General features: G+C 40.5%; 1 protein-coding gene and 1 long non-coding RNA gene across 7 annotated transcripts; one reads left to right on the forward strand and one right to left on the reverse strand.

Annotated features, from left to right (window-relative positions):
• Window positions 1-2,614: 2,614 nt before the first annotated feature.
• LOC137184405 (uncharacterized) lies at window positions 2,615-15,713 on the reverse strand. The gene is made up of 3 exons (XR_010928659.1): window positions 15,401-15,713; window positions 15,087-15,257; window positions 2,615-7,006 (listed from the first exon to the last, which is right to left on the reverse strand). It is a non-coding gene; the product is annotated as an uncharacterized lncRNA (long non-coding RNA).
• Window positions 15,164-27,075, forward strand: alx3 (ALX homeobox 3). 6 transcript variants are annotated; one of them, XM_067592056.1, is made up of 8 exons: window positions 15,164-15,249; window positions 16,786-17,120; window positions 17,779-17,858; window positions 19,115-19,269; window positions 21,302-21,617; window positions 25,629-25,903; window positions 26,054-26,179; window positions 26,335-27,075. In XM_067592056.1, exons 2-8 carry the CDS (start codon window positions 17,092-17,094, stop codon window positions 26,680-26,682), a joined length of 1,329 nt encoding a protein of 442 aa, XP_067448157.1. In that variant the 5' UTR covers window positions 15,164-15,249; window positions 16,786-17,091; the 3' UTR covers window positions 26,683-27,075. The 6 variants fall into 6 exon arrangements, with proteins under 6 accessions (XP_067448157.1, XP_067448156.1, XP_067448158.1 ...); XM_067592055.1 differs by lacking the exon at window positions 15,164-15,249 and adding an exon at window positions 15,776-15,907; XM_067592057.1 differs by lacking the exon at window positions 15,164-15,249 and adding an exon at window positions 15,776-15,907 and having other exon boundaries at window positions 16,792-17,120.
• Window positions 27,076-27,393: the final 318 nt, after the last annotated feature.

Raw genomic sequence — 27,393 nt, forward strand, 5'->3', positions numbered from 1 at the left:
TGCATCAACTGACAACATGTATGCACAGTATGCTTCCTGTCTCCTTCAATTCACTCATGTGACTCACTTTCTAAGGGCTGACTGCTGGGATCAGTTGCCATGGCAACCACCGATCATATGATGGTTACTCACCCTGTGAGCGTTTTTTCTCTCTTTTCATTTTTTCCCCCCCTCTGGCGTTCTGCAGTCCGGCTGTGAATGGGCCACTGAGGTAACAGTACAACATCCCTCTCCTACACACACACAACTTATCACGGGCTGGTTTTCCTGCCTGTGGTTTATCATTTTTGATGTGTGACTCGACTCGTAAAATGTACAGTTTATCACACCTTTAAATTATGCAACAGGAGACACAATGTTGTCTGTCGCCAGAATTCTGCCGCAGTATTACTCACCTTAAAGCTTCATGCATAACCACAGGTCATAATTCTCAGGGTGATGGTGCGGATCACTGAGCCGGGCACTGTGGATGGAAACAGCATTTTATAAGAAAAAAACTCACATTTCATATCTGTTAAATGGTCCCACGGGTGAAATTCCACTCACAGTGAAACATCAACACCACTCTCCATCAATACAGCTCTGACCTGAAACATCTTGACCTTGAGCTGGGTGATTTTATTTTTATCCGTCTTCACACAGCAGAGAGAGCGTGCTGAGAGAGAAGCTGCAGTAAGGCCCTTAATATTTCACAGTGTTAAATTAGAGTACAGAATGGAGGGGTAATGAGCCACCAGACTGGACTGTGATTTACGGAGCCTTTTAAGACCATCTATAAGGGTTTAGTTCTGTGGAGGCAGACTAAAGACCCAGTAAATAGAGAGGAGACAGACAGCATCCTGAGACCGATTGCAGTCTCACTCATCTGCAATAATATAATGCAAGTGTGCATTAACAAATATTGATTTTGCTCTTAATGTGATAACTGGGATTGGAACAGGTGAGAGATAACATGTTTCCCCACCACAGTTTTCAATGGGATGCAATGTTATTCTTTATCTTGAGAGCAAATTGTGAATGTTGATGATGTTTATATATCTGATAATATTGTAAGAACTCCTATTCACTGTCAGTGGAGCACCAGTCTTTTTTCTCCACTCTCAGGAGAGTCAGGTTGCCAGGTCACAAATTAAACATGCTGACGAACACTGGTGGACAAAACCTGATCCATGTCTCAGGGGGTGTTTCTGTACAGCTGAGCCTCGCTGGCACTGACGATTCAACTCTCTCTTTCTGCTCCACACCCCTTTGCCTGCTATTAATGGTGCAGTCCTAACTCGTCAGTGTACTGACACCTTGCCTACGCCCCTCTGGGTGTGAGAGTACAGCTGTTGGAAAGAGATGGACAAATGAGGAAGGAGGAGGGACTGACTACCTGCTGCTTTTCTGTCCATGAATAAGGAGAAAGAAAAGGGCCACAGGGCAACTGCAACCATGCTGGCTCAGGTGCAACAACAACAGAGCACACTGACCTAAAGCTCTAACTGCTCTCTTTCACATTTTGTCATAAAAAGTAAAAAACCTTTAGATATTCCTCGATATCATCTGCTGTTTGCATCTTATAGTGTTCTAGGAGAGATGACTCATTAAGTATTCCTCCCTTGCTCTTTGCCTGTTTCCGTTTAATTGTCCGTCCCTGCTGTTCAAGTGACAGGAGGCTCATTAACACTGTGGTAAAGCTCCACTCCTCTTCGCTGGATAAAGAAATATACACAAGAGTCACGACCACAAGAGGACAAGCATGACTATTGACACCTGTGATGAATGTGCAGCGGTAAAATCGATGGCGGAGATTTTGTCTCGAGGCATCTAATAAACACAAAAATAGGCTGCAAAACTGACTATTATCTGCTCTCCTTTACTAATTCCTATTATAACCCCAGTAAAGTCTGGAAAATAGTCAAATCTACCTCTAACAATTCTAATACTTCTCTACCTGCTAATGGCCTCACTCAGATAACTGATAGCCATGAAATTTGTGCTGCTTTTAATGATCATTTTGTTGCATCTTGTAAGTTATTTGACAGTGTTGGTCCCAACAGTTATGTGGAAAAAACATAAGTCATCTTTCCTACACCACTGCTGAAGTAAACTAAATGGTAAATGGACTGCACTTATCTATCCGACCACTCCCTCAGCCTATCTCCTGTCTCCAATAGGATGGTAGCTGATGCCTTATGCAATATTGATGCACGAATATCAGGAGGTGATGACAAACTGGAACCATTTGCATTGACATCTTCAGCACAGTTAATTTCTGAATATATAATTCATATTTCAATCTTAACATAACCTCTGGCAGTATTCCTACCATTTGGAAGACTGCCTGTTTTCTTCCTCTCTATAAAGGTGGTAGCAAACCTGAATTAAATAATTATCGTCTAATCACAAAACTGTCTTGTCTTGCATAAATACTTGAGTCACTTGTTAATGAACATTTTTATACACCCATTCCAAACTACCTTTATTTCAGTCTGGCTTCAGGTCTAAGCATAGCGCTATTTCTGCTACTTCCTCAGTTATTAACAACATAGTCTAAGCATTAGATAAAAAACACTGTGCTGCTTTTTTATTGATTTAATGAAAGCTTTTGACACAGTTGAACACTCTCTGCTTTTACAACTTTCTTCTTTGGGTTTTAACAATGCTAGCTGCCTGTGGTTTCAGAATTATCTTATTAGTAGGTCACAGTGTGTCCAGATAGGTAATATCCAGTCTTCTTTACTCCCCATCACAAAGGGAGTTCCCCAAGGTTCTATCCTTGGACCAGTTTAATCTCCATTTATATAAAGAGTATTACCTCTTCATTGTACAGTTGTTACTTCCATCTATACACAGACGACACAGTCATTTACTCCTGTACAGATTCATTCATGCTGCAACTTCAAATCTACAGTGATCATTTAACCTCCTTCAAAAACACCTTCATAACTTGAAACTGGTCCTAATCTGTGCAAAGACAAAATAGATGTTGTTTTTGAATACAAGAAATATTGACTATGGTAGTTTTGAAATTTGTTCTGTTAATAACACCATAATAGAGAGAGTCCAACACTATATATATCTAGGTATTTGGGTTGATGGAAAAGCTTAAAGTCCATATTGACATGTTGTTATCAAAGCTGAGATTGAAATTGTGCTTTCTTTTTAGAAATTAATCTTGTTTTCCTTTATTTATGAAAAAAAGAATTGTTGAAGCAGTTTTCCTCTGTGTACTGGACTACGGGGATGTTATTTATGGGTGGGTGGCCAGTTCCACTCTCAAACCTTTTAGATGCAGCATATAAATGACATAAGATTCATCACTAGAGATAGTTATAGACACACCATTGCCTACTATATCAAAAAACTGGAGTGCCTGCTCTGTCACTGAGGAGGGATCAGCATTTGTTTTTATTTATTTATAAAGCTATTTTAAAAAAGCCCCTAATATCTCTCAACCCTGCTTTCTTGAAATGTTGTGCCCGCTCACAGACATGACTCACCCTGCAGGTGCCAAAAATTCATACAGAGTTAAGAGGATCTGCTTTCTGTTACCCCACATACTTGGAATATGCTTAAAAAAATTTAAAGTTGACCTCATTAATACCATTGAGTCAATTCGAAGGTTTAATTGCTAATTTTATTGATTGTAATTGTTATTGCTTTTAATCTTTTAATGGTTCTTATTGTTTCATTTATTTATTTATTTGTCTCATTGTCAATTTCTGCCCTTTTACCTTTTAGCACTAACAATTTCATCTTGTTTTTAATTGATGTAGCCATGTATTCTTCTTTTACTGCAACCTCCTGGCTTTCTTTGATGATTTTAGTTGTGTCTGTACCTTGGCACCATTGTAAGTGAGGGTTCTCCCTCAATGTGTTTTCCGAGGGTTTAAATAAATAAAATAATTTTAAAAAAGCTGGTGACGCATGATAGGTGTGATGCAGACACCATCAAGAGCTTCTGCAGAGACAAAAGACCGCATTTAAGTTCGGACCAATAGCATCTGAATATCACAGGGCTGCATGACGAGAGGCTGTGATTTTCTTGGAGCAATATAAAAAGTCTGGCCTGCTCCCAGGAGAATAGACAATAAACTAGCAGATAAAAAAAAGATTCCACAGGGAGAGTGAATTTACTACTTAGGCAGTTTTTATGAGCTCCAATAGGTGACGGGCTGGCCTGTTATCACCAGAAGTAAAAATAGAAGTTTTCATCATTCAGCATCTCAAAAGTCAGCAGAAACCTTACCTATGGAGAAGTCTGTCATTTGTCCCTCACTTCAAATTGCTTCATGTTTTCCTGTTTTTTCATATTAATCTAAAATGTGTCACAATATAGAGATCATTTTATATCAGTTGAGATATTTACAGTGATTAATAACATTATGAGTGCTTGTTGGCTTACTGGTGGAAATGGAGAATAAACACTGCACTGCCAACCACTAATGCTAAATTCCTCCATTAGTGCCTTGTGCCCTGTGGTTGCTTATATAGCATGTGTGTGGGTGTGTGAGGAGAGGGGGCTGCTGGAAACAGATCAGACAGCTTATCATGTCAGCAGAATTACCACATCACTGATCGTGAATTCTCTGAAGAATATGCGATGCAAGTATTGTGCGGCGTGTTGGGAGCCATCAGTATTTTAACAGCGTACTTGTGAAATAGCTTTGTGTATTCATGAAGGAAGACACAAATCTGAATGTTCATTTTCTGGGAGCAAAATTAATAAAGTGTGAAATGAAACAAATGTCACAATTCCTGTTTTTAGTTTGCAGTGCTTCCACCAGCTGCTTGGACAAATTATGTGGATAATTGTTTCTTTTTCATACAGTGCAGTAAGATGTCAAGGTCATAGTTAAGATCGAGGGTTAAAGTCTCATCCCTGTGGATTTTGGTGATAGTGCGTGTGAACACTGGTCCTCTGCGTCCTGCCCTCCAGTTTACCAGATGGCTGCTCAGAGGCATGCTGTTCAGAGCTGTACAGTAAAAGAAATATGCAAACAGTAAAGGCTTCCCGCTAGTTCACAGATCAATGAGCATTCATCCTTATCATGCATAATGAAAACTCATTGGGCGTGTTGGTATTAATGGGCATAAGCCGGTTTACCCTGATAGAAACAACAAAACAATTAAGTGGTAGCTGTTGTTCCTCAGGTTTAGCAAATACTTAATGCAAAACTGAAAAGTATAAGTAAATCACTTATAGTTGTGGTTCTACTGTTTCAGCTTTCTCAATCTGGCTATATACTGAATATCTCAGCTGTGCAGTGATTTGTACCTTTGTGACCAGAGGACTGCTTCTGAACAGAGAGACATGATACACCAAAACCCCACAGACCCAGTCAGTGGCCTGTGAAAAGTCCACCTCAGACTGTGTAGCCTAAGCGACACTTCTCTGCCACCTCACGATGACTAATCCGCAGAGACTGGTGCCAGAGGGGCAGCACAGCGCTTAAAGAAGCAGAGCATGCACCGTCTTTTGTGTAACGACATAAAAGACCGTGAACAAAATGTTTGTACGCTGGCTGTTGTGACCCTGTCAGCTGTATTCTTGTCGAAAATGTGCGCTGCCTGGGGAATGATGGGGATGTGTTCATTTGCATTGTGTTGTGGGTGTGCATTTGTGTGTGTGTGTGTCAGCTGTATTAACCCGAACTCCCTGTGTTTCTATCATTTTCATCTCTTGGTTAACCAGCCTCGACCACGGCAGATGCTGCAGAGCAAATTAAGAACAAATTTTGTAATGAGGTTTTTATTTGTCATATTTCTCTAAAATCCACGTTGCACTCAAAGCAGTTCCACTTTAGATCATGTTAGTCCAATTTCCATAATCACCCCCATTGTTACTGAAATTTAAATAACACAACATGCCATATCTATTTTTGGAATCTAGGTTTGGACAACAATATTTCACCCAACTCCTGTGCCTATAGAAGAACTATGCAGTGAGGCTTATTTATTCATGGTCGAACATCTAATGGACCTACTGCATGCGATTTAAAGGCCACTGCTCACAAACAGACCACAGGGTGACTCATGTTTCACTGCCTCCAATACCTCGGCCAGCAGTCTGCAGGGACTTCAGTGCTGAAACTGAGCTGCCCTGCATAAGGAAAAGTAAAACTCTGCTAAAAATGAGATTTCGTCATATTTTTTCAATGCTAAGTTTTTGCAGATGAGGATAAATAAACTTTTGCCTTGTAATTCAGCAAGCATCACTGCATCTTATAAAGTCTTCACAGTCTTATGGTTGTAAATTTTAAAATCCTTTAGTTTATTTTTATCAGTTTCTCAATCTGTGTTTTTATGTTTGTAAATGCAGTTTGGTCTTTGCAGAAGTTCACTGATCACACAGAAAGCTATACCAAGGGTTGAGCTTCAAAGCTGACGCAGCCTTGAAGTAACATGACAAAAATGTAAATATTCTACATACAGTACATTCTACTCCAGACTGTCACTTAGACTATACTGTGCATACATTTGCTGTCTAGTCTGTGCATTATTTATGTAACTCTATACTACCTACAAGAGATTAATGACAGTTATGATGCTGGAAGATTGTGATATTGTTGTGCCCTCTACTGGTTAGATTTTTGGCAGCACCGCATAATTTGAGTTAAAAATTTCTGGTGATAATTTCAACACATTTGGTATCTTCTATATGTCTGCAGTGTGAAATGAGAATGTGGAAGTGGTCAGAGAAAAACCTGCACACACTGATGCTGTATTATAAAAAGGTGTTTACCTTGTAATGCTGCTCGCTAAGATCAGAAATGACAAATATTGATTTGCCATTATCCACAGGTTTGCACAATCAGTTTCATGTCTCAGAACGATTAGCATAGTAATCTTCTCTCCTCCCTTCCATCTCCTCTCCGGCTGTCAAGGCAGGCTGCTGAGACCTCTGCTGCGGAGGGAGGGCTTCACTGCCATCTGGGCTGCAGCAGGGAGTGGCAACCAAGACACCAGCACCAGATACACATTCGACCTTCGGCAAGACACATGGATGAAATCTGCAGAGCTTACAGTTGAGTATAACAAGAGAGGACAAGAAAAAAATACAATCATTCCATCAAAATAACAAAGATGGCATGTAAGTGTTGTTAAATCAAAGGCATCATCACTGAAAACATTCAGTTCAAGCCACATTGAAGCTTAATAAGTTAGCTGAAACAGTACCTAGCTTCAAGGTCTGTTGTGAATTATCTCTGGATGACAGCACACTATCTAAAAACAGCTCTATGTTTACTTTAGGAGCCTCCGGCTAAAAGCTATTCCTCAGAATCTGAAAAGCTTGGACCTGTGTTTTAGAAGTTAAGTGTTAGTTTATTAGGAAAAACTCAATGAATAAACAACAGTAAATGATGATCTCTTCTTACAGAGAAGACAACACGGTAGTGTGCATCGTAAAAATCATCAGTCATGAATCAGAGTGACGGCGAGCATATGAGCATACATGTGTGCATATAAACCAAACAGACGGATAATAGAGTACAGTAAGACTCATGGATGTGGATTTATTGACTCAAATGTTTTAGTTTGTCACTGAATGCCAGGTCTGGGCGTTTTCAGCTTAGACCACGGCTGATATACCTGCCCTGCTCTCCAGCCTGATTCCTTCTCCATGTTCAGATTCATGTCTTCATTGGTAACAAGGCCAGCAGTCACTGTGATAAATTCTGCTGTTGTTCAGACGCCCTCATATAGAGCCTGGCCAGCCGCCAGCTCCATCAGCAGACAGCTCTGTCTGTATACCACCTCTTCGCTCTCTCTCTCTCTCTCTCTCTCTCTCTCTCTCTCTCTCCTGGAGACAAATGACCTCGTCTCTGCCATCGCTCTGTGGCCCTCATCGATTATCACTGCTCGCTGTCTCATTCCCTCCTCACCGCACCCGCCTCTTCTGGCTCTCTCTCATTTATTTTCTTGTTTTCTTCACACCCTGTTTCGTTATCGATTAGAATAGAAGGTGACAAGAGCCTGATGTCTCTTTTGCATTGTGCTCTTTCACAACAATAGCAAAGCGTTCCTGTGGGCCAAAAACAAAGATTGCGAGAGCCATTCGATATATTTTGACATGCATTTCACAAGCTGCTGGTTTGACAGGATGGTTCAAATGATTAAGCAAGAGTGTCATTCTTGCTGTAAAGATGCTTAACTTTGGGTTCGGCAGCATGTTGGCTGAGTTAAAATCAGCCATTGCAGCCATGAAAGCTGGCAACAGTCTGCCATTAAAACCATAAACAACAGAGTAAAGGGTGAAATAACCTGGTCATAAAATCTGGCTAGTCTCAAGGTTTTATGTACAGTTCTGGGCTCTATAAAAACTGCCTTTGCTCTAAGCTCCACAGCCATTAGTGGGAATGATTATCGTCATATATTTCAACCTGTAGTCGCCTACTGAAGTTTTAGGTAATAGTAACTCCAAGGTCTTGCTCGTGACAGTAGGGAAACAAATGATTATTATAAAAGGGTAAAGGTAATTGGCCATAATTCACAAGGCCCACGAAAGAATTTCTGGCCATAATCAAAGCTGGTTTCCATACATTGAAGGTGCCTGTTTGACAGGCCGTTTGTCTGGCTGCATGAAGTTTTTACACTCCCTGCTCCCAATATATGTGCTTAAGAGGAAAATGATTTTAAATTGCATGATTTCGACGGTATCACCATCACCATGGTTTCACCAGTGACCACACTATGTAAAAAGCGTATTCAGGCTTCAGGATGTTTATCAGTTACATGACCTTGTTCTACACACTTACAGGACATAGAAATGAAATGTTCAAAGTTGAATATCTGATTAACTTTTCCATTGCAAATCAGCACTCCTTCTAATAATAAACTTATTCGCACCCTTCATATATGATCACATAGGCCTTTTATTTGTATTTAATGTTCATAAATCAATAACAGTGGATACAAATGCCAGTGTACATTTCAGTTGATATAACTGTTGATCACCACTAGATGGTATCATTAACGTCACTGTGCTTCAGGATGTGACATAATGAGGATGTTGATCAAAGGGCTTTAAGTCCATCCACAGTACAAAAAAATCCCAAAATATGAATATGTTGCTGTTCACTCAGGACAGTTCACTCTGGGAGGGGCCGGCTTACTCCGAAACAGAAAGTTTCCATCTTAAACGTTATACTTGTGTCAACGTACTGTGAGGTTCGTTGTGAATATCTGGCTGTTTGTATAGAGACAGTTTGTGTTTCATTACACAGCTAGAGACAGAAATAGATATTACATTCTGAATGGGTGATCATACTAATACAGTATCTGATATCACTGATATATACAACTGCTACTCCAGCACTGACGTTAGTGGGCCAGACAAAACAAACATGAGTTTCTGGCTGTAACTATAGATTCCTTAAAATTAATTTAAGCATCAGAAGTTGTATTACTTGTTTGTGCAGGATTATAAATATATACTTTATGAAATTATCTTTTATATTATATACAGATATATTCTGGCTTCCTAACAGAGCAGCAAGAAAATTACTGCACAAAGCAAGTAGCTAAATCCGTAAGTCTTAAAAGTAAGGCGTAGTGTCTTTAAAAAATAACACTTACTTTGTCAAAACACATGGACACACACTGACTTCAATAAGGACAGTTGCCTGTTTGATACACAAAGGCCACTGCTTTCTAGTCTTTTTCCTTGGGGGGTCAAAGGTAAAGCCCTGACCTGGTGAGGCCAACATGCCCTTGTTAATAAAACAATAAACAGCAGTCTTCTCTCAATAACCCCCCAGTAAGCACCCTCGCCAGCAGGGTTAGCTTTCTGAGACTCACACTTTCATCTCCTTACTCTGAACTCAAATTACAACTAACATACGTGCATGTGTACGTGAAAGGGGGCGTGCACATGCATCCTTTTGTTCATGCATCATCATTCCAACCACAAGAATATGAGGCTTATGATCAAAATTATTCTAAATCCTGTTTACACATGAGCGCTAAAAGGGAGTTTCATAAGACTTTATTTACTCTTTGCCCACCATATGTGATGGTCCTGAGTGTTTGAAATCTAAGATCAGTCACAGAGGGGGGCCCTGTGGCTCCCAGGACACCTAATACTCTGCGTGCTCCGGGGCCAGTGAGAAGAAAAAGAGCACAATTGGATTAGATATCAAAATAGGGTCAGTGTTTGTTTTAATCAGTCTGGTGACACAGGGAGCTCTTGAAAGCATCGGGTAAAAAGAGCCTGGAGAGAGAGAAAACGAGAAAGAGGGAAGAGGAAGGGAGAGAGATAGTGAGGGAGACAGATAGTGAAAGAGAAGGAGAAAGGGGAAAAAGGGAGACAGAGAGGGCAGTCGGGGTGATTGGTCCCCAGGCTATGGCTGGATAATGGAGACTGGAGGCCGGAGGGGAAGCTGTCTGGGGGGTGGCTGGCCTTCCAGAGTTCATTGTCAGGTCTTCAAACCAAGGGGACGCTGGTCACTTCCACTATGCAGCATTCGTCAAAATGAGCTTTGACAAATATGTGGTGTAGCTGGTTTGTTTTACTCACAACACCAACAAATTATCTGACAAAGAGCTCCTCTGAAGAAACGAGTGTCCATGAAATTGATGATTTATTTGTTAAAGATGATTCAGATCAACAACAACCGTTGCTTTGTTGGTTTTGTGTTGACACGGTTTCAAATAAAGTCCACTGTCTTGTCTTAGTGTGGGCTATCTGATCTGACCAAATGTTTTTCTAATCTTAGGCCCACTGGATATGATTGAGAACGATAGCGTTCACTATCAGCCAGAGAAAGATCTAGTGTAAGTGCTAGGATTTGGCTTTTTTTCCCATGTAGGTGGTTGCAAGATTACATTCCCTCGCCAAGCCAGTGAATAGTGGCTCTTGGGGAACGTATTGTGGTCGCAGCTGACTAGACTTTCCATGGCAGGGCTTAAACTTCTTACTCGAATACACCAGTGAATTTCAGATGTCAAAAATTATTTTCCTATGTCCCAGGACAAATTCAGCCTGTATTCGGGGAACATTTACCATTGTTTCCTACGGACAGAAACATAAAGAGTGGTATGCTTGCTCTTAATCAGTGATGTCACATCACAGCTCCCTGATGAATTACCAGGAAAAGATAAAAAGGTCAGAGGATTCTTGATCAAATAGATGTATTTGCAGGTTCATAACAGACCTCAAAGTCAGTCTTCAATTTATGGTCAGTGGAGTAGCTCCAGACTGTGGATCTAAGTACTATTACAGAATAATGTTTTAGCTGTCTGGCTCTGCGAGTTACTTGGTTATTTCGTTCCACAATACCTATTGAGCCGTGACATATAAAAATACTTTAAATGAGTGCTATTTCCCTTTCAATGCCACCCATCTACAGTCCACTGACCTAATAGTTTATTACACATACAGTAGGAATAGTAAAAACAAGGGCCCTTAGAAGGAGGATCTTTCAATCATAATCCCTGTGTAAAGTTGCACAGAGTGAGCTGTAGCATCATATCTTTCAGTCTAGTATGCAATTTTACTGCTGTGTGAGCATGTGCATGTTTGTGTGCATGTCTCTATAAATAAACAGTGTATTTGTGTTTGCCAGAAAGAGCGAGCGAAAGGTGAGAGAGCAAGAGCGAGTGTCTGTCCTAACTCCTGCATATCCATCAGCCTTCTCCGTGGTGTTTGGTAATGGTATCCCCTGGTCGGAAGTGCAAATCCAGCTGCTGCGAAGTGGCCATAAATTAGATTTTCTGAAACTTGGTGCAGACATAGTCTCCTGTGTGTCGTATGTTGGAGCGCTCTAGCCCCACAAGCCCACTGCAGTTTTCATTATCATTACCTAAATCCCTTAAACTTTACTGATCAACTGTCACATCCCCCAAATGCACATCATCTTTTTTTGTCTGCTGCACTGCTGCTCCCCTACCATTCAATGCAAGAAGTTTAAGTTTAGTTTAAAACTCCAGCTGCACAATTTATCTCTTTTAAAAAGCAGAGACATGTTGAAAACATTACCACTCATGCTTTTGCACTCTGAGCCTAGAGGTTAGTGTGATGTGCCCGCTGAAAGCTTTTCCATATCACAAAGAAATCAACTGAGTAAGTTCAGATTTTTGCAGCTGCTTTCTATTCCTCAATGTGCAGAGTAATTCCAAACAGTTTATTTTCTATCCAGCCACTTCAGCCCCCAAGGTCGTTGGCTTTTTCTCTTTCTAAACAGGCAGAAATCTCACATGTCCTTTCTTGGTGGAACTCCACACAGTCTAATTCGCTATGCTGCTCTGTTCTTCCCCAGCAGAGTTGTGACAGTCTCATTCAGATGTGTAAGAGGTCCTTTAATTTACAGACCTCATCTTCTGCCTCTCATAACAACATACTTAGACCACTTTTTGGCAGCAAGCATGAAGCCGTTCACTCCCTCACAGTTAACAGTTGAACATTCAGTGTGTCGACTGAAAAAGATGCACTCCGTGTCTTTTACTAGCTACAGTTCAGAAAAAGATGAGTCAAAGCCGAAACAAAACACTAGCCACCATGCTAGCGAGCGGGAAGCTGTGGGTGAACGGGGGCATTATAGCCAGTGTCTGGGTGGCTGTTTGGGGGGTCATGCTCTGTGCCCAGGCCCTCGGGGCACCAGTAGCAGGATGGGCCCGAGCATCCGCTGGGAGGATGACCCCAGCTATCCCTGTGGAGTTTGGCTTGTACAGCTGTATCTGATTGGACAGGAACAAAGAGCTGCACTGCACCGGGGGGTTTGGCATTCAGAAGATATAAGAACTGATCCTCAAAGACTAGAGTCACTTAGACTTTCACTGATGTTTTCCGATTATGCTGATCTGTATTTCCTACACTGAGAGTGATGGGAAACATGTTTTAAGGAAGATGGGTTTCAGTAAGCAAAATTACTTATTTTGTGGTTCACCAGTGCAGAAATACATGACGGCCATTAGAGGTTCAAATAATTTTGATAATTTACTAGAGAATACAAATGTTAGTGCATATTTTCAGGCTTTTTTGAATATTGTTGTTTGTTTTGTAGCCCTGTAAGCAGGAATTTCTTGAAAAAGACAACACGCTCTTGTTGTGAGTCCTTGTGTAGTTCAAATGAAAGAATAAATGAATAAAAATCATTATAAGGAATTGGTTTTGTGATTTGTGTGTGTATTGAACTCTCTGTCTCTCTCTTTCTCCTGCTCCGCAGAAATGTTTTTAAATTGAAATGTTCGCCAAACTTTTAGTATCACAAGCTTTTTTTGACATATTTGGTTCTGCTGAACATTTAGACAAAATAATTTCTCTCTGAGAAAAAAATGAGATGAGAAATATGATCACACACATCTATCTATCTGGGCCAACTTTGCAATAGGCTTATAGGCCTGGAAAGTCCACTGAGGAGGAATATCCAGGCGGACATCTCACACCTTGACTCATTTTTAAGACCTATTAGGTATCACAGTCCAACAAATCCTTCTGCCACCACTGATAGCAACAGAGAAATACGAGCGCGTAAAATTGGTTATAATTTTCGCAACTGTCATCCCTCCCCTCAGCTGAACTCGCAAAAACTGACTGATTTACTGTGAGGCTTTCCGACAAACTCGTGTTGTTCTTCCGTGGACCTTCATAAGTATTTATCCAGAATATAGCTGACAGGTTTCTTCCAAAAATGCGAGAAAGCTGGTGGGCTACCGGAGACCTCCTGTGCGTCAAGAGTTTTCTCATTTGATGCGCTGGAGACGGAGGCCGCTGCCAAAGCCGCAGGTCCTGTCTGGAGCCTCAGGATTACAGACCTGTGCGTGTGTTTGAGTTTGTGTCACGATGCCAGAGCAATCATACAGACTGTCACACGAATGTTGGAGCGCATCAACTGCAGTCTTTATAAAGAAAAAGACAATAACCGCCATTATCTCAACAAATGTCAGTTGTGGCCTCGTTTGTATAGTGGTGAATATAAAATTTAGATTGAGGTGAACAATTGTTACCAGAAAATCTTTTGGATATAATTTTTTATTTAAATAAAAAAGTGAGGGAAAAAAGGCTTTTCCCCTGAACTTTCTGAGTATAAGACGGCAGGTTATTGATTGCGATGTTGTAAACTAAGAGACTGATTTCACTTCTTTTGTATTTCATGTTATTTCTGTTTCTGTCCTGTTTGTATTTCTGTTATTTATTTTCCCAATTTATTTCAGATTTTTTATTTGTCTCACTTCAGGCAACGTCTAAACATGTCAGGGCTGCTCTCCTCGAATCTTCGTCGGCCAAAAATAATCTTATTTTTCCATCTGTGAAAATTTAAAACCCGTTCAGATAATGAGAGTCTATCCAGAATATTGAGTTAATCCTTCGTTCGTTTTCTTGCTTTTATACATTATTATGCAATAAAAAGATTTGACAGAAAATTGTCAAAATATTTGGGGTTTCCCCATCCTGCAATCAAAAAATTAGAAAAGAATCTCGTTCCCTTCACTTAACATAAAATAGTGCCAAAATTAATCCATAACCAATTGGAGATAAAATCAATGAAAGCTTTTTCTAAACACCTAAAAAAATGCAGCAAATTCCGCTCTTAATCATGAGATAGAAACAATTGAAAAAAAACCAAAACAAAACAAAACTTAACAAAACAAGAAATGGGTCAATAATTATTGTAAAAATCTTTTTGACAAATTGGTTACAGAGACCAATATTTTAGTTTAACGTACAGTATAAACTGTTTAAGTATATACAGTATAAATTTATGTGTAATCCAACTTAGTTACAAACCAAATGTAAAGGTCTATATTCATTATTAAACCAGCATTTTCACTGTAATGTCACACTGAACAGCCGGATTTTTCATCAAAAACATTTGAAGTTTTTGAGCGACAAACGTGCCTAAATTGTCCAAATGATATAGTTTAATTCTATTTGGATATACAGATTAATTTCTAAATGCTACAACCGCTAATTAAAATGACCCATCGTTGTTTCATCATCAATTGATTTTCCTATTCTATCTTTGATTGTTTTTTATTTTCATACATTTTTTGAGAGCTCGAGTGTCAATAATAAACCACGAGGACATCAGATTCGTGCATCCCCTCCCAGGTTGAACATGCAGGTGCTACATATCTTGATCCCACGTGAGGACACTCACCGGAAACCCGCAGTGGCTGCAGGACAGGAGGATCTGAGGAGGTTCCTGTCCTCTGGCTCCAGATAATGAAAATCCCATGAAAATCCCATGATCTTCAATCCGTGTTGTTTATCGATGTCCCGACCACCTCTAATTCAATCCAAGACCCCGGGTCACAGCCGAGGTTTGGCTCTTTATGTAAACAAAACAAAAACATCAACTAGATTATAGCTATTAGCCTCCTCGCCGCTAATGTGAGCGCACAGCTCTCATAAACTAACTCCTTACATTAGCCCATTTCTCTCAAAAACAGTCAAAACAGGCTAATTCATTACCTCCATAGCCTTTGTTGAGGCTGTATGTTTCCAAAGAAATATAGGCTATGCTTCCACCTCAATGAAATAGCCTTTATTGACCATTTCTAATCCAATGCTGGGTTATTTTAACCTGCGTCACAGAAGGATTACTTGCTATTTTATATTTGACATCAATATTTTAGGGTACCTAAATTAGACTGGGTGAGATAAAGGGTAAAAATGAGGATTTATAGGCCTATATAGATATGAATTTAAATAATAAAAACTAAATTTGACATGTAGCTACTGTACATGCTGACAGACGCAACGGCCTTTATTTGCTTTAACGGAAATTGCTGGGTATTTTTCGGTCTTCCCCGTTACGCATGCGTCACCGCCCAACAGGAACTGTTCGCCAACCGTCCGCCCTAAAAAATATTTAGGGATTATTTATTTTTAGCTCTGGCGTGTGTCCGCTGTATCGGGGCCTGGCTGATACATCCAGATGGTTTTGCTAAGGTGCATGTTTACGGATTCCTGGAGATTGTGAGTAAGGAGCAAAGCTGTACCGGTCTGTCCTTCATTAAGAGCCAGTCAGGGCAGAGAGGCATTTATCACGACAGACTGAGCTTTCATAACACACACACACACACACACACACACACACACACACACACACACACACACACACACACACACCATTTCTCTTTCTGAGCTACTGTGTCGAGCAAGGCTCCTCATTCAGCTCCCTGTAACCAATATAGGAGAGGTTAATTGCTCATATTAAACTGCTAAAATATCAGAGCGTAATTAGATAGCACCTGTATGAGTCCTTCGGCGTGTTGCTATGACAACGCAGTCAGTGCAACAAGCACTTACTATAGAAAATATTTATTTTTGGTTTTTTTTGTGTGTGTCTCACGTAATAACTGCATCTATGTTTATGCTGAAACAGTAAATTAGAATTAGATCTTTTACTGTAGGTTATCGGTTGTGGGCCTTATGAGCCTTTGTGGTAGTTCTTTCTTGGATTTGAAGTAAATTCCACCAATTTCTAAAACTACAGGGAGAGAGCAACACCCAGCATGTGTGGCGGCAGCAAATCGTTCATGATAAATCAACGGCAGAAGACTATTTCCAAATTTTGATTCACAAGGGCTTCACGGTTTTGTCAATCGCTAGTGTGTCTACACATCAAGGCCCTATTGGTTTGAAGGTCACCAGGAGGGTAATTGACTAACTTAATATGTCACAATCTTTCCTTTCCAGCAGTAAAAAGAATGGAAAAAAACTTTTCCTTTTTAAAGTTTTTTGCTCTTGAGAGCGGTGTGGAGATTAATATTTTCATACAGTACAATTCTCAGCAAGACACCACCATCTACAGTCTATTCTGAAGGACTTTTGTCTTTGTCCCTTTATTACAGACGCAGCTCATCTCCAGTGTGTTGTGGCTGTGACTTTCTGCTAACACTCACTGGGCTCCACTGTGCTCCATGACGCCTCATACGAGGTCAGACAGAGGACAGCAACCCCACTTCCCATTCCCCTTTCGTAAAACCTCAACCCCCATTGCTACAGCAGACCAGCTCAACGTTCCCAGAATGCACCTCTCCAGCCGGCTGACCCCGGGGGTCGGCAGCTGTCAATCATGGCCTCAGCTGGCTCTGCAGCTTCTGGACATAGACTGGAGGATGTGAGGGAGGCCTCTGAGAGGAACCCTGGCTCTGCATATGGGATCATCTCTGTGCATTCATGGCGGGTAATTAAATTAGCTATCCTTCTCCTATTCTAATGCAAACCTCAGGTTGAATCGCCACCCTGTACGTGAGAGGAAAGGCCCCAGGCGGTGATAGCCAGACAAAGACAGCCAGCTTGTATGAAGTATAGAGTTGTACTTCAGTCTCGCTGGCTGTGTTGGTGTTCATCTGGCAGGTCGGTCCTAAAAACTTCTCCATCTACATGCTGTTGGGAGATCACACAGATTGTTACTGGAAAAGGTCAGATCTTTGTTTACCCTCTACACACATGACAGACATTATTATCTATTATAGCACTGACAAATTATTATCTAAAATTTTAAAGGTCTTTATGGAGTAAATCCCCAATTACTTAAAGCATTTGACTGTGTCTGCGTGTACACATGCAAGTCTGTGTGTGTGTGTGTGCATGTGCCATTAGGTTGTGTGTGTAAGAGAAAGGATGTAAGGTGTAACAGAGTGCGTCAAAACCCTGCAGACTGACAGCCAGGCTGAGAGGATGTAGCGGAGGGAGGGGTGGACGCGGCTCTTTAGCCCAGAGGGCCGCAGGGTGCGCATAGTGCAGGGTCACCTTTATCCACGCTGACTGTGCCTAGAGCTGGGAGGCGGCGAGGGGGGAGACCTGGGACTCCCAACAGGCTGAATTGATTTCCTGTGCAGGGTCATGCCCAGGACAGGCTCGGAGGACAAGGGTTTAGGACCACAGGGAGCAGAGAGGGGAGCTGATCGCTTTGTGGACAGTGAGTTGATGCTGTTTTCTTCAATTTCCCTGCTTTTAACCACCGCTTTTTTCCCTGTGAGTGGGAGATAAATTGCACACATCCCTGGTTGAGGTATAATTTCATATAATGTGCTTATTTTATAATGGACATGTGCTTTGTTTTGTTTGATGTGGCCCGAGATTTCTGTGTCTATTTTATCCTGAAAGTTGGACCTTTCAGCACATGAATGAATGGACCCCCCTCTCATGTGTAATTAAACAAGCCACAGCACACAGATGTCTACACAGACTCATAGGAGACTCTGATTCCTCAGCAAATAACATACCCATAATCCTCTACGTCTTATACCCTCTTGATGCAATATTCATATAAACAGTTACCTGCGGCGGCTCCGAGATCATAGCGCAGACGTTCTTCCTCTTGCCCACATTTCTGGAATGCATTTACTCAGTTGGGTTCGTCAATTCGAGAGTGTTCTGCCGCCTCAGGCTACAGAGGACATGTTTGTCACGAGATTTGAGAAACATATCCGTCCCCCCCCCCCCCCCCCCATGTGTACATCTTAAAACATACACTCTCCTCTAACAGCATTATGCGGTTTTTAACGGTGGTCAGTCAGACAGTTTGATAAATGCTGGCAAGTATAGCAAGGCCTGAAGTTTTCAGGGAGGAGTACACTCAGTGTGGGAGGGTAAAAGGTGGCACTGTGGTTGTGATTAACATGACAGCGTAGCCTTTTTTAGCCTCTACGCTCTACTGACCCAAACATGTTAATCTAAGTCATGTTACACATAAATGTCATTAGGCCTTATATGTAAGGACACTAATCATTTTAAACTGAAAGGAGCTCTTCCTTTCCATGCAAGCAGCCATGTCTTTGCAATTTGTGTCCATGCAAATGAAGACTGGAATTTTAATTTTGTTCATGACTTAACTTTTATGAGTCTCCTGCTAAAGACAAGAATCTAGTTTGAGAGTATTATCTGCATATTAGAGACTGTAATTCGCCAAAAAAAGAGTTTTCCTGTTGATTTTTATCAATGTCTGCTTTTTTTGACAAGAACAGTTGCTATGTTTCTCAGCTTTTCTGTGTTTGTTATTGAAATTCTGATGTAAGTTAGACTTTGTACAAATAACACTTCAAGCAAGAATCTGAGCTCACTTGGAGCCATCATTCACATGCCATGTTAACTGCATGTTTCTTGTTGCACACAGCTTTTTTCTTTCCTCCACTTGGATCTGTAACGTGCACTGTGGACACTTTGATATTTCAGAGCTCAAGATGGAATCAAATGGGGCTTATGAGGCCTCTCAGCCCAAATGGACCCCATGTTTACACACTTGTCCATCAGCTGAGCAGCGTGCAGCCTCAGGTATCCAGAGAGATGGTGAGATGTCCCCAAAAGCAACCGTGCCGTGTCTGAACCCGGTAAGTGCACCGTGTTTAGACGAAGTTTGTCTAGATTGGAGATAATATGTCAGTATCAATACCCTTTTATCCTACTGCGCAGCCTAACTCATTCTGAGGATATTTAGTCAGTCTCGGGGCGGCATGGTAAGAATTAATAACACATCTTGTGCTCTGTGCCATGGTCAAAGCATATTTTTCTGCTTTTAATTTAGATTTTGTTTTTGTTTTTATATTCAAAGAGTCTCATCAAAACAAAATGTCAGCTGAGCTTAAGTAAAACCCCCCCACAAAGATTTAAGAGTAGCTAATATTACATTAATTAAAACTATTTTTTCAGTGTAAACAGAAAATAATGTTTCCTTCTTGAGTATTGTGTTGCTGTTTCATCATCTCTGAAAGGCATTCAGTACAACAGCAGAAACCCACACAGGAAACCAGCCCATTCAGACCTGAACAACAAGGAAAATAAGCAGTGAGCTGCTTTATGTATCAGACAGTAATGCAAAGTAACACAAGAAACATTTTGCCTCTAATCATTCTGCTGTCATGTTATGATAACCTCACGGTCGTGCCGTTGTTTTTCGGGTATGTTTAATCTGAAGTTGCGTTATTCTTAAAATTGTACGATCGAATAATAATTTAGTTTAAAATCACAACTGGAGCTGAAATCTTAGTTTGAAATTAATATTATTTTTATTATTACTGATTACAATTTATATCAGAAAATTCTAAAATGAACCATAGATGTGTATGAAAGTATTTTTTTCCTCCATGACTGCCGTGATTTTTTTTCAGTGAAATTTTAAGTTTCAGTAAAAATGACTGTCTTAACGTTATTTGCGCAAAAGCAAAGCCGACATTTTTTTTTTTTACCGCAGTGAATTAATGCCAAAATAAATGTAGGGTTTTTTTTTTCCTGTTTTTGAATAACATGTTTTATTTATGTTAATTATCATATTTAATCAAATAAACTGTGATTAAACGCGTCGGGATTTGGAAACTAATTTATTCTCTACATTTGTTTCACGTATTTTGAGCAAATTTCCTCATAATCTGTAATTAGAAAAGTCTTTTTCGTCTAATGGTCAGACATTTGTAAAAGACTATCCCACAACAGTAAAGGTCATTTTATATCAATTAATTCCCTCCTGTCGTTTATCGGAAGAAGACCGCGGTATAAAAACATATACACATCGAAATCTAACGCGGAAAACAATTATATGAGTAATGAAACTGGTTGCAAGGTTGAACACAAGGGAAGTTTCAGTCTCAGACTGCTAAGAATGAAAAGAAAACATTTGGGCCTAGTAGTTATGCCCGGCTGTAGGCTATAAAATAAAGTAGCCTAAAGTTAATTGGATTCTATTAAATGGCAACATGAAAAAACAATTATAAAAAACATCCCAACATAACATTCAGTGTTATCGTGGCCTTCAGTTAAAATGTGTGTTTTTTCAGTCAGTTTTCCGTGTGTGTGTGTGTGTGTGTGTGTGTGTGTGTGTGTGTGTGTGTGTGTGTGTGTGTGTGTGTGCGTGCGTGCTGTCTGCTTCTCCTGTCCTGCTTGATTTGCTGATTAGGCCCATAACAATATATGAAATAGGAATTAAATGGTTAATTGGAGGGACAGAAACCACACGTGATTGAATTTTTGGCGGATTATATCAGACTGCTGCATGCTGTAAGAGACACCACACACACACACACACACGCACACGCACACACACACGTACCCACGCCCACACGTGCACACACACGCACTCTCTCTCTCTCTCTCTCTCTCTCTCTCTCTCTCTCTCTCTCTCTCTCTCTCTTCCTCTTTCTCGCACAAACACACACACACACACACACACACACACACACACACACTCCACTCCCGGTTTCACGGGTCTTTGTTTCTGATCTTTAAATCCCACCCACTTGACATGAACAGAGAAGAGAAAAAAATCTCTCACTCAGGCGCCCACACCATCAGCGCCCAGTCGCTGTTGTCTATACTGCCTGCTGGACCCGTAAGATGGAGACGGAGAGTTGTTTGCCTTTCTCTTCGCAGACCAGCAGGAGGACGCCGCCAGAAAACTCTCCGGGACTGGAGCACGGCGGCACCGGCTCCTTTCTCTCCTGCGATGAGCTGCACAAACCCTCGCACCTTCCTCCTCTTCCTCACCGCCTCAGCCTGCGCGGGGATGTATACGCCGCCTCCATGGGGAGGTTTGGTGATGCTGCGGCGGACTTTACGCACGGCGCTGCCCCGGCAAACCCATCCGCCTCACCGTCCAAACACAGCAAGTTCTTGGACAGTATAAACCAGGATCAAAAGGGGACAGCGATTAGCGGGAAACCGGCGTTTTACGAGAACAACTCAGAGGGTAAGTTAGAGAGAATGAATATGTTAAAAAAGAAAAGAAATAAGATCAACTGATCTGTGAGTAAAAGCAGTGAGAACAACTACAAGATCTTTACAACTATTACCAATAATAACGATGGTTTAACTTGTTTTTATATTCTTTGTCTTCACTTAAAACAAAGCACAATTACTTGACAGTAGACTGTAAGTTTTATATTTAAGAGTCAAAGTATCAAAGTAGTTTATGTAAATTTCTCAATCCTTGCCTTTTTTTCCCAATTGTTTCCAATTTCACAAATTAAATATTGGCCACCCTGCACAGAATAAGCGGGTGTAAAAATAAACGGATGAGTGGACAAATAAAATATGAGAATAATCTTTATCCTTCTGCCGTGCCTTGTTAAATTTTATAACAAATGAAAAGACATAAATCCGATGGATCCGTTCCAAATTTTTATCAGTGAGACAGGTTTTTTCATTTTGCAGGGTCTATAAATGTCTGTTCAACTTATAATCACACAAAAGTGTTACTTTAATTTTAACCGGCTATTTCAAAGGAAATCACAGTTGTGATAAAAATGTCAACAAGTTTTCTTTCACCTGACAGTCCTTGATGTAAAGTGAAAGAGGTTAAAGGTCATCCTGGCAGCAAGTTGGGTGTGTCATTAGGCTGCAGGTCAGCTATCAGGCTTTTAGGCCAACATTCAACTTGATAAATCTCTTTATTAGTTATTACACTCTTTCTTTCAGTTGTTTCTTTTCCTCCTCACATGCATATTTCTGTTATGAAAAACACAACAGAAATGACTTTTGACTGAATTTTGCAAGCAGGCGAGCGCACAAAGGCTGTCAGACATAATAGCCCGCAAATGTCCATCTTGGGAAGAAAAGTAATGAGTGTATATGTTGAACTGAAGCCTGAGGAAATTATGTGGTCTTTCACTGTATTTATTGGTGTTGATGATTCTGCAAAGCAACAAAGGATATGAGCGCTGATAAGGTCTTTGTGATATCTGTCCAGAATAATATACAACAGCTTGATTCATGTTGCTGCCAAAGACAGCCAATAGATTTTTTTTTCACAATTAGTTATGATAATGATATCAGTTATCCTGTTGGAAAATGGACTTTTATTACTTTTCTTAAAAAATCTGTTTAAATAAGAGAAAGCATGTATGGTTTTCAATTTCCTCTGTCTGTCTGTCTCACGTACAAGGTTCATGCACACACACACACACACACACACGCTTGTGCACTGGCAATTGCTCAGTGTTAGTTTAATTAAATCTGTAATTTACTGGGTATATTACTGCAAGTGCGCGGGACTTTGCATATATGTATGTGCAGAATAGATACTGTGTGTGTGTATCTACTCACGCTACTCTTCACTTGTGTATTTTTGAGTTTGGGCTCGCGCACCTTCAAAGGTAAACACGTCTTCCTGTTTTGTCTGCAGTGGGAGGAAAGTTTAGTGACGGTTGGACAGACCGACACATGAAAAACCCGTCGGCCATCTTTGCACTTATTATTTTAGGGCGTAACATTAATTTGCAGTTTCTCGTGATTGTAATACAGAATATCCCTTTTTTAATTAATGGGTGCGTTGATTTTTTAAAAAATTGTTTCACACGCATTTGCTTGAATTTTTATCATGCAAACTCACATTTTTTCAACAAAAAGAAGTTCAAGGTTTCTTTCTGTTATTTATAAATGAAATTGGGTCAATATATAAAAAATAATCCTTGTCTTGCATTTACTCATTGGGGAGTTTTAACACTTAAATGTCTTTATTAAGACTTTTCATACTATATTTGTTATATTGCAAAACTGGGTAATATGTATGTTGTTCCCATTGGGAAGTTAGTTTTTTGTCTCTATATGTGCGGTATATAGCCGCTACAGTATATTCAAGACAAAATCCATTCACAAGGATGATAAAGCTCTTAATTCATATTTTCTGATACAGACATTTGCTACACACACACACACACACACACACACACACAAATAAATCTTATGTCTCCATAGAAATAAAATAGAGTAAAACAATCCCTTATTATTTAACTATTTACTATTTAAGAACTTTTGTGAACTTGGCATCATAAACTCAAGTCAAAATGTTGTAAGTTCCCATTTAGAGGCCGAGATCGATTAATTAATTGGTCTTTATGGAGAAAATCACCATATCAGATAAAATTTTAAATCGGTGAATATTAAATATCCATTGAAGAGACCGGATGAAACATATGTTTTAAGGATTGAAGAACCATTACAAATAGGTTTCCACAAAGTGAAAACCTATTTGTACTTAGCAAGAGACTTGGAAAAGAAGCAGCTTAAATTTCTACCACGACAATTTTCAGCGTAGTAGAGTTGATCCCCGTACTCCCAACATATTCTTACCTATACATTTAAATTTTATCCTCTTATTTGCCTTTTCCCGCATTTCATGTAGCTCTCCAGTTACACTGGAGTGGAGGCAGAGCGGATGTGGGTGTTTGACGGGGTAAAAGCTATACAATGGCCTGCGGCCCCAGTTTGCAATCTTGACAGAGAATATTTTCGGCATGAACTTGGTTAGTGTGAGGTTGGATCTAATGGACACGAGGAAATTAATGTTACAATGAAAAGTGCTCTCTGTTGGGTCCAATATTGAATTAAGGGAATAGCAAAGTAGTGTTTCAGCTGCCCCGGTGAGTGCCTGCAGATAGATGAAGAGTGATTTTGTTTTGGAGCTCAGGGTTAAACATAATGAACATGGACAACAACATCCAAACACTGCGGGAGGGAGCAGCCCTTTTCCATGGTCTGTTAACAGGAAGAGAGGGGTAATGTGTTCAGATTTCCCCTCACTGCTGAATGTGAAGGGCAGAATGTATATTATTGATTCAAACAATCGCGTGCTTTAACAGATATAAATTTGTCAGATATTTCAGTGCTGCATCTTAATATGAATATTTTGACATGTGCACTGCAGTAGGTTTCCTATAAAACTGATTGATATATCTGTCCAGAGGGTGACCTTTAACAATTTTTTTTAATTATTCCAAATAAAACAAATCAAATCTTGTTTTCTACTTGTTGCCTTGTGGGTTTAATTCAAACCAACTCACAGAGAGTGCACTGCCTACTGTAAATACGGTGTGTCTGGGCTAATCATATTAAAACACTGCTTGGCTGAATTAGTGTGTGTGTGTGTGTGTGTGTGTGTGTGTGTGTGTGTGTGTTGCTCTTCTCAGGCGCCTCATAGTTCAGCTTTATTTGGCAGTTTAAGTCTGGGAATCAAATTGAGAAGCATAAAAACAAACGAGAGATTAATGGTTTTCAGTTGTTTGATGTGATAGCCTGTTTAATTTGATTTTGTACCAATGCGTAGAATTTATGATGTATTGCTTTTAAAGTCTGACTACTGTGTGCCAGTACTATTATCCAGATAAAAGTGTGCTGGTTAAAAAAGGACTTAAAATGATTACTCTGGTAGTGAAAAAGGGAGTGGTTGATCATTCAGTTGTTTGCACTGGTGCCTCACATGCAAAGACCCAGCACTGACTTTTTCTGTATAAATGTTTGTTGGGGTGTCTCCCGGATGCTCCGACAGCTGCAGACATAAAAAGGCATTTATGTTGGCTATAGGTATGAATGTTTGTGTGTGTTAAAAGCCTGCTGATTTGTCTGTGGTGTTTCATTTATTCAATCTCTCTGCATACAATAGAAATTAACCTGTTGTGACAAAAAAAGTTTTTATTTGAAATTTTATTTAACCAAAAATATATTTTACAAAGTTAGATTACACAAAATATTTGACAATCAGGCTTCAACAATGTGAAAAATCTAAATCAGAAGTTAAGGTTGCAAAAAGTAAAGTCGGCAATAAGAATTGTGCAAAAGATTACAACCTGCAGTGGCACCTTGAAGACAGCCTGGCAGTCTAAACCATCAAACAATGAAAAAAAAAGCCAGACTTTGCCTTTGAATGATTTCTCATTATTTGAAATATAACTTTGCGTGTTTCTGTGTGCCCTGCATGCCTCAGTCAGAGAGAAAGGAGCTCCAAAAACCATGGGCTATCCTGGGATTGGCACAGACTGTTGTGGAAAGCTGAAAGAGCCAAGCGGCGGTTTACAGGGAGACTCTATCGCTGACTCCATCGACTTATCGGGCAAGAACAAGAAGCGCCGCAACCGCACCACCTTCAGCACCTTTCAGCTGGAGGAGCTGGAGAAAGTCTTTCAGAAGACACACTACCCTGACGTGTATGCCCGTGAGCAGCTGGCCCTGAGGACCGAACTCACTGAAGCTCGGGTCCAGGTGTGTGTCAGGGCAACTATTTCACATCAGCGCTATTATTTTACACCTTTTTAATTTTATGAATATAAGCAAAGGGGAGTTTAAGGCCTGAACAAGACTTCTTCTCTTCTGAAATTTTTCCAATATGTACAATATTTTTGTATTTGATAGGTTTGGTTCCAGAATCGTAGAGCCAAGTGGAGGAAACGGGAACGATACGGGAAGATTCAGGAGGTCCGCAACCACTTTGCTGCTACGTATGATATCTCTCTTCTCCCTCGCCATGATACATACCAGGTAGGTCACTTTTTCATTGGTGCAAAGCAGAACAAGCTCAATCCGACCTTTGCTGATATTGTATCATAATTTGTGATCATAGCAAAGTACAATATATTTCCGTGTTCATTCAATTAAACTCCAAATGTGTCTAATCCTAAAACCTTCGTGTCCAGATGCAGGGCAACCTGTGGCCAGGGGCGGTTTCAGGGGGAGGAGGCGGTGGTTCAGGTGCTGGTTGTGTCCTAGGAGACTCCATCCCCTCGTCCTGCATGAGTCCATACCCTCACCCCCACAGCAACCTGCAGGGCTTCATGGGCATGCCTACGTCCCCCAGCCACCCACACCACCACCACCCGCCTCACCATCCGGGCATCAATGGTCTCTACTCGCTCCACAGCTTCCCAGGAGGCCTCGGTTCCCCCTCCATCGAGGGGCCCGAGACCGAATACAAGCCAACGGGCCTGGTCGCGCTGCGGATGAAAGCCAAAGAGCCAGGCAGCATCCTCTCCTGGCCAACATGACCACAACAGTGCCAGCTCCCCCATTATGCACTGACTGAGCCAAAGCATATTACATTCCTGACCCATACACAATCCCAGATGTAGGCTACAAACCCACCTCAGCATATGAGTCAAATATTTCCTCTTAACATTTATCTAAGCCAACTTGGAGATTTTTCAAAATTCAGAAGATCTTGGAATAGGAAATTCATGAACATTGAGGGCAATTTGAGCCTCTTGCACGAAAACCCAGTGTATTCATGGGAACTTTCCATGTTTTAGTTTGATATCGCATTGCTGAGACCAAAGAGGAAAAATTATTTAAGCATGTAAAAAATGTAATTATCGTATTAATCATTGTTTTATGTCTGTTGTGCTTTTTAGTGTGACCAGTAATAAAGGCCTCCATCTATATCATCTGTCTTGTTTAGTTGGAAGCTATTTTTGGAGATTTAGAAAATGCAACAAAAACAATGTCAGCCGGAATTATTTTAGCCTTGTCATGACTCTTTTAGAAGACGATAACCAAAAGAGCTAACCAAAAGTCTGTCACATATTTAACTGGGAATGTGGTTGTGAGGCAAAAATGCTTTGCAGGCTGTGGTTGCCATAAACACAAAAGTTTCTGGTGTGCGGGAAGTGAACTTTTTTGTATTCGAGAAGTGAACAGACAGACCGTACATGTGCAGTCTACTTGGCTTCACTTCAAGAGGCCTTCAGGTGGCACCTCAT

Source organism: Thunnus thynnus, chromosome 6 (assembly GCF_963924715.1).
Source record: "Thunnus thynnus chromosome 6, fThuThy2.1, whole genome shotgun sequence".
In the NCBI taxonomy this organism is placed as follows: Eukaryota; Metazoa; Chordata; class Actinopteri; order Scombriformes; family Scombridae; genus Thunnus; species Thunnus thynnus.

Bases quoted from the DNA above. Each gene is read 5' to 3' on its own strand.
- alx3 (XM_067592054.1), top strand. From the start codon at position 17,321: ATGCTGTTGGGAGATCACACAGATTGTTACTGGAAAAG. The intron at 17,359-17,778 runs GTCAGATCTTTG...TTTCCTGTGCAG, and splicing joins ACAGATTGTTACTGGAAAAG to GGTCATGCCCAGGACAGGCT. The intron at 26,180-26,334 runs GTAGGTCACTTT...CTTCGTGTCCAG, and splicing joins CTCGCCATGATACATACCAG to ATGCAGGGCAACCTGTGGCC.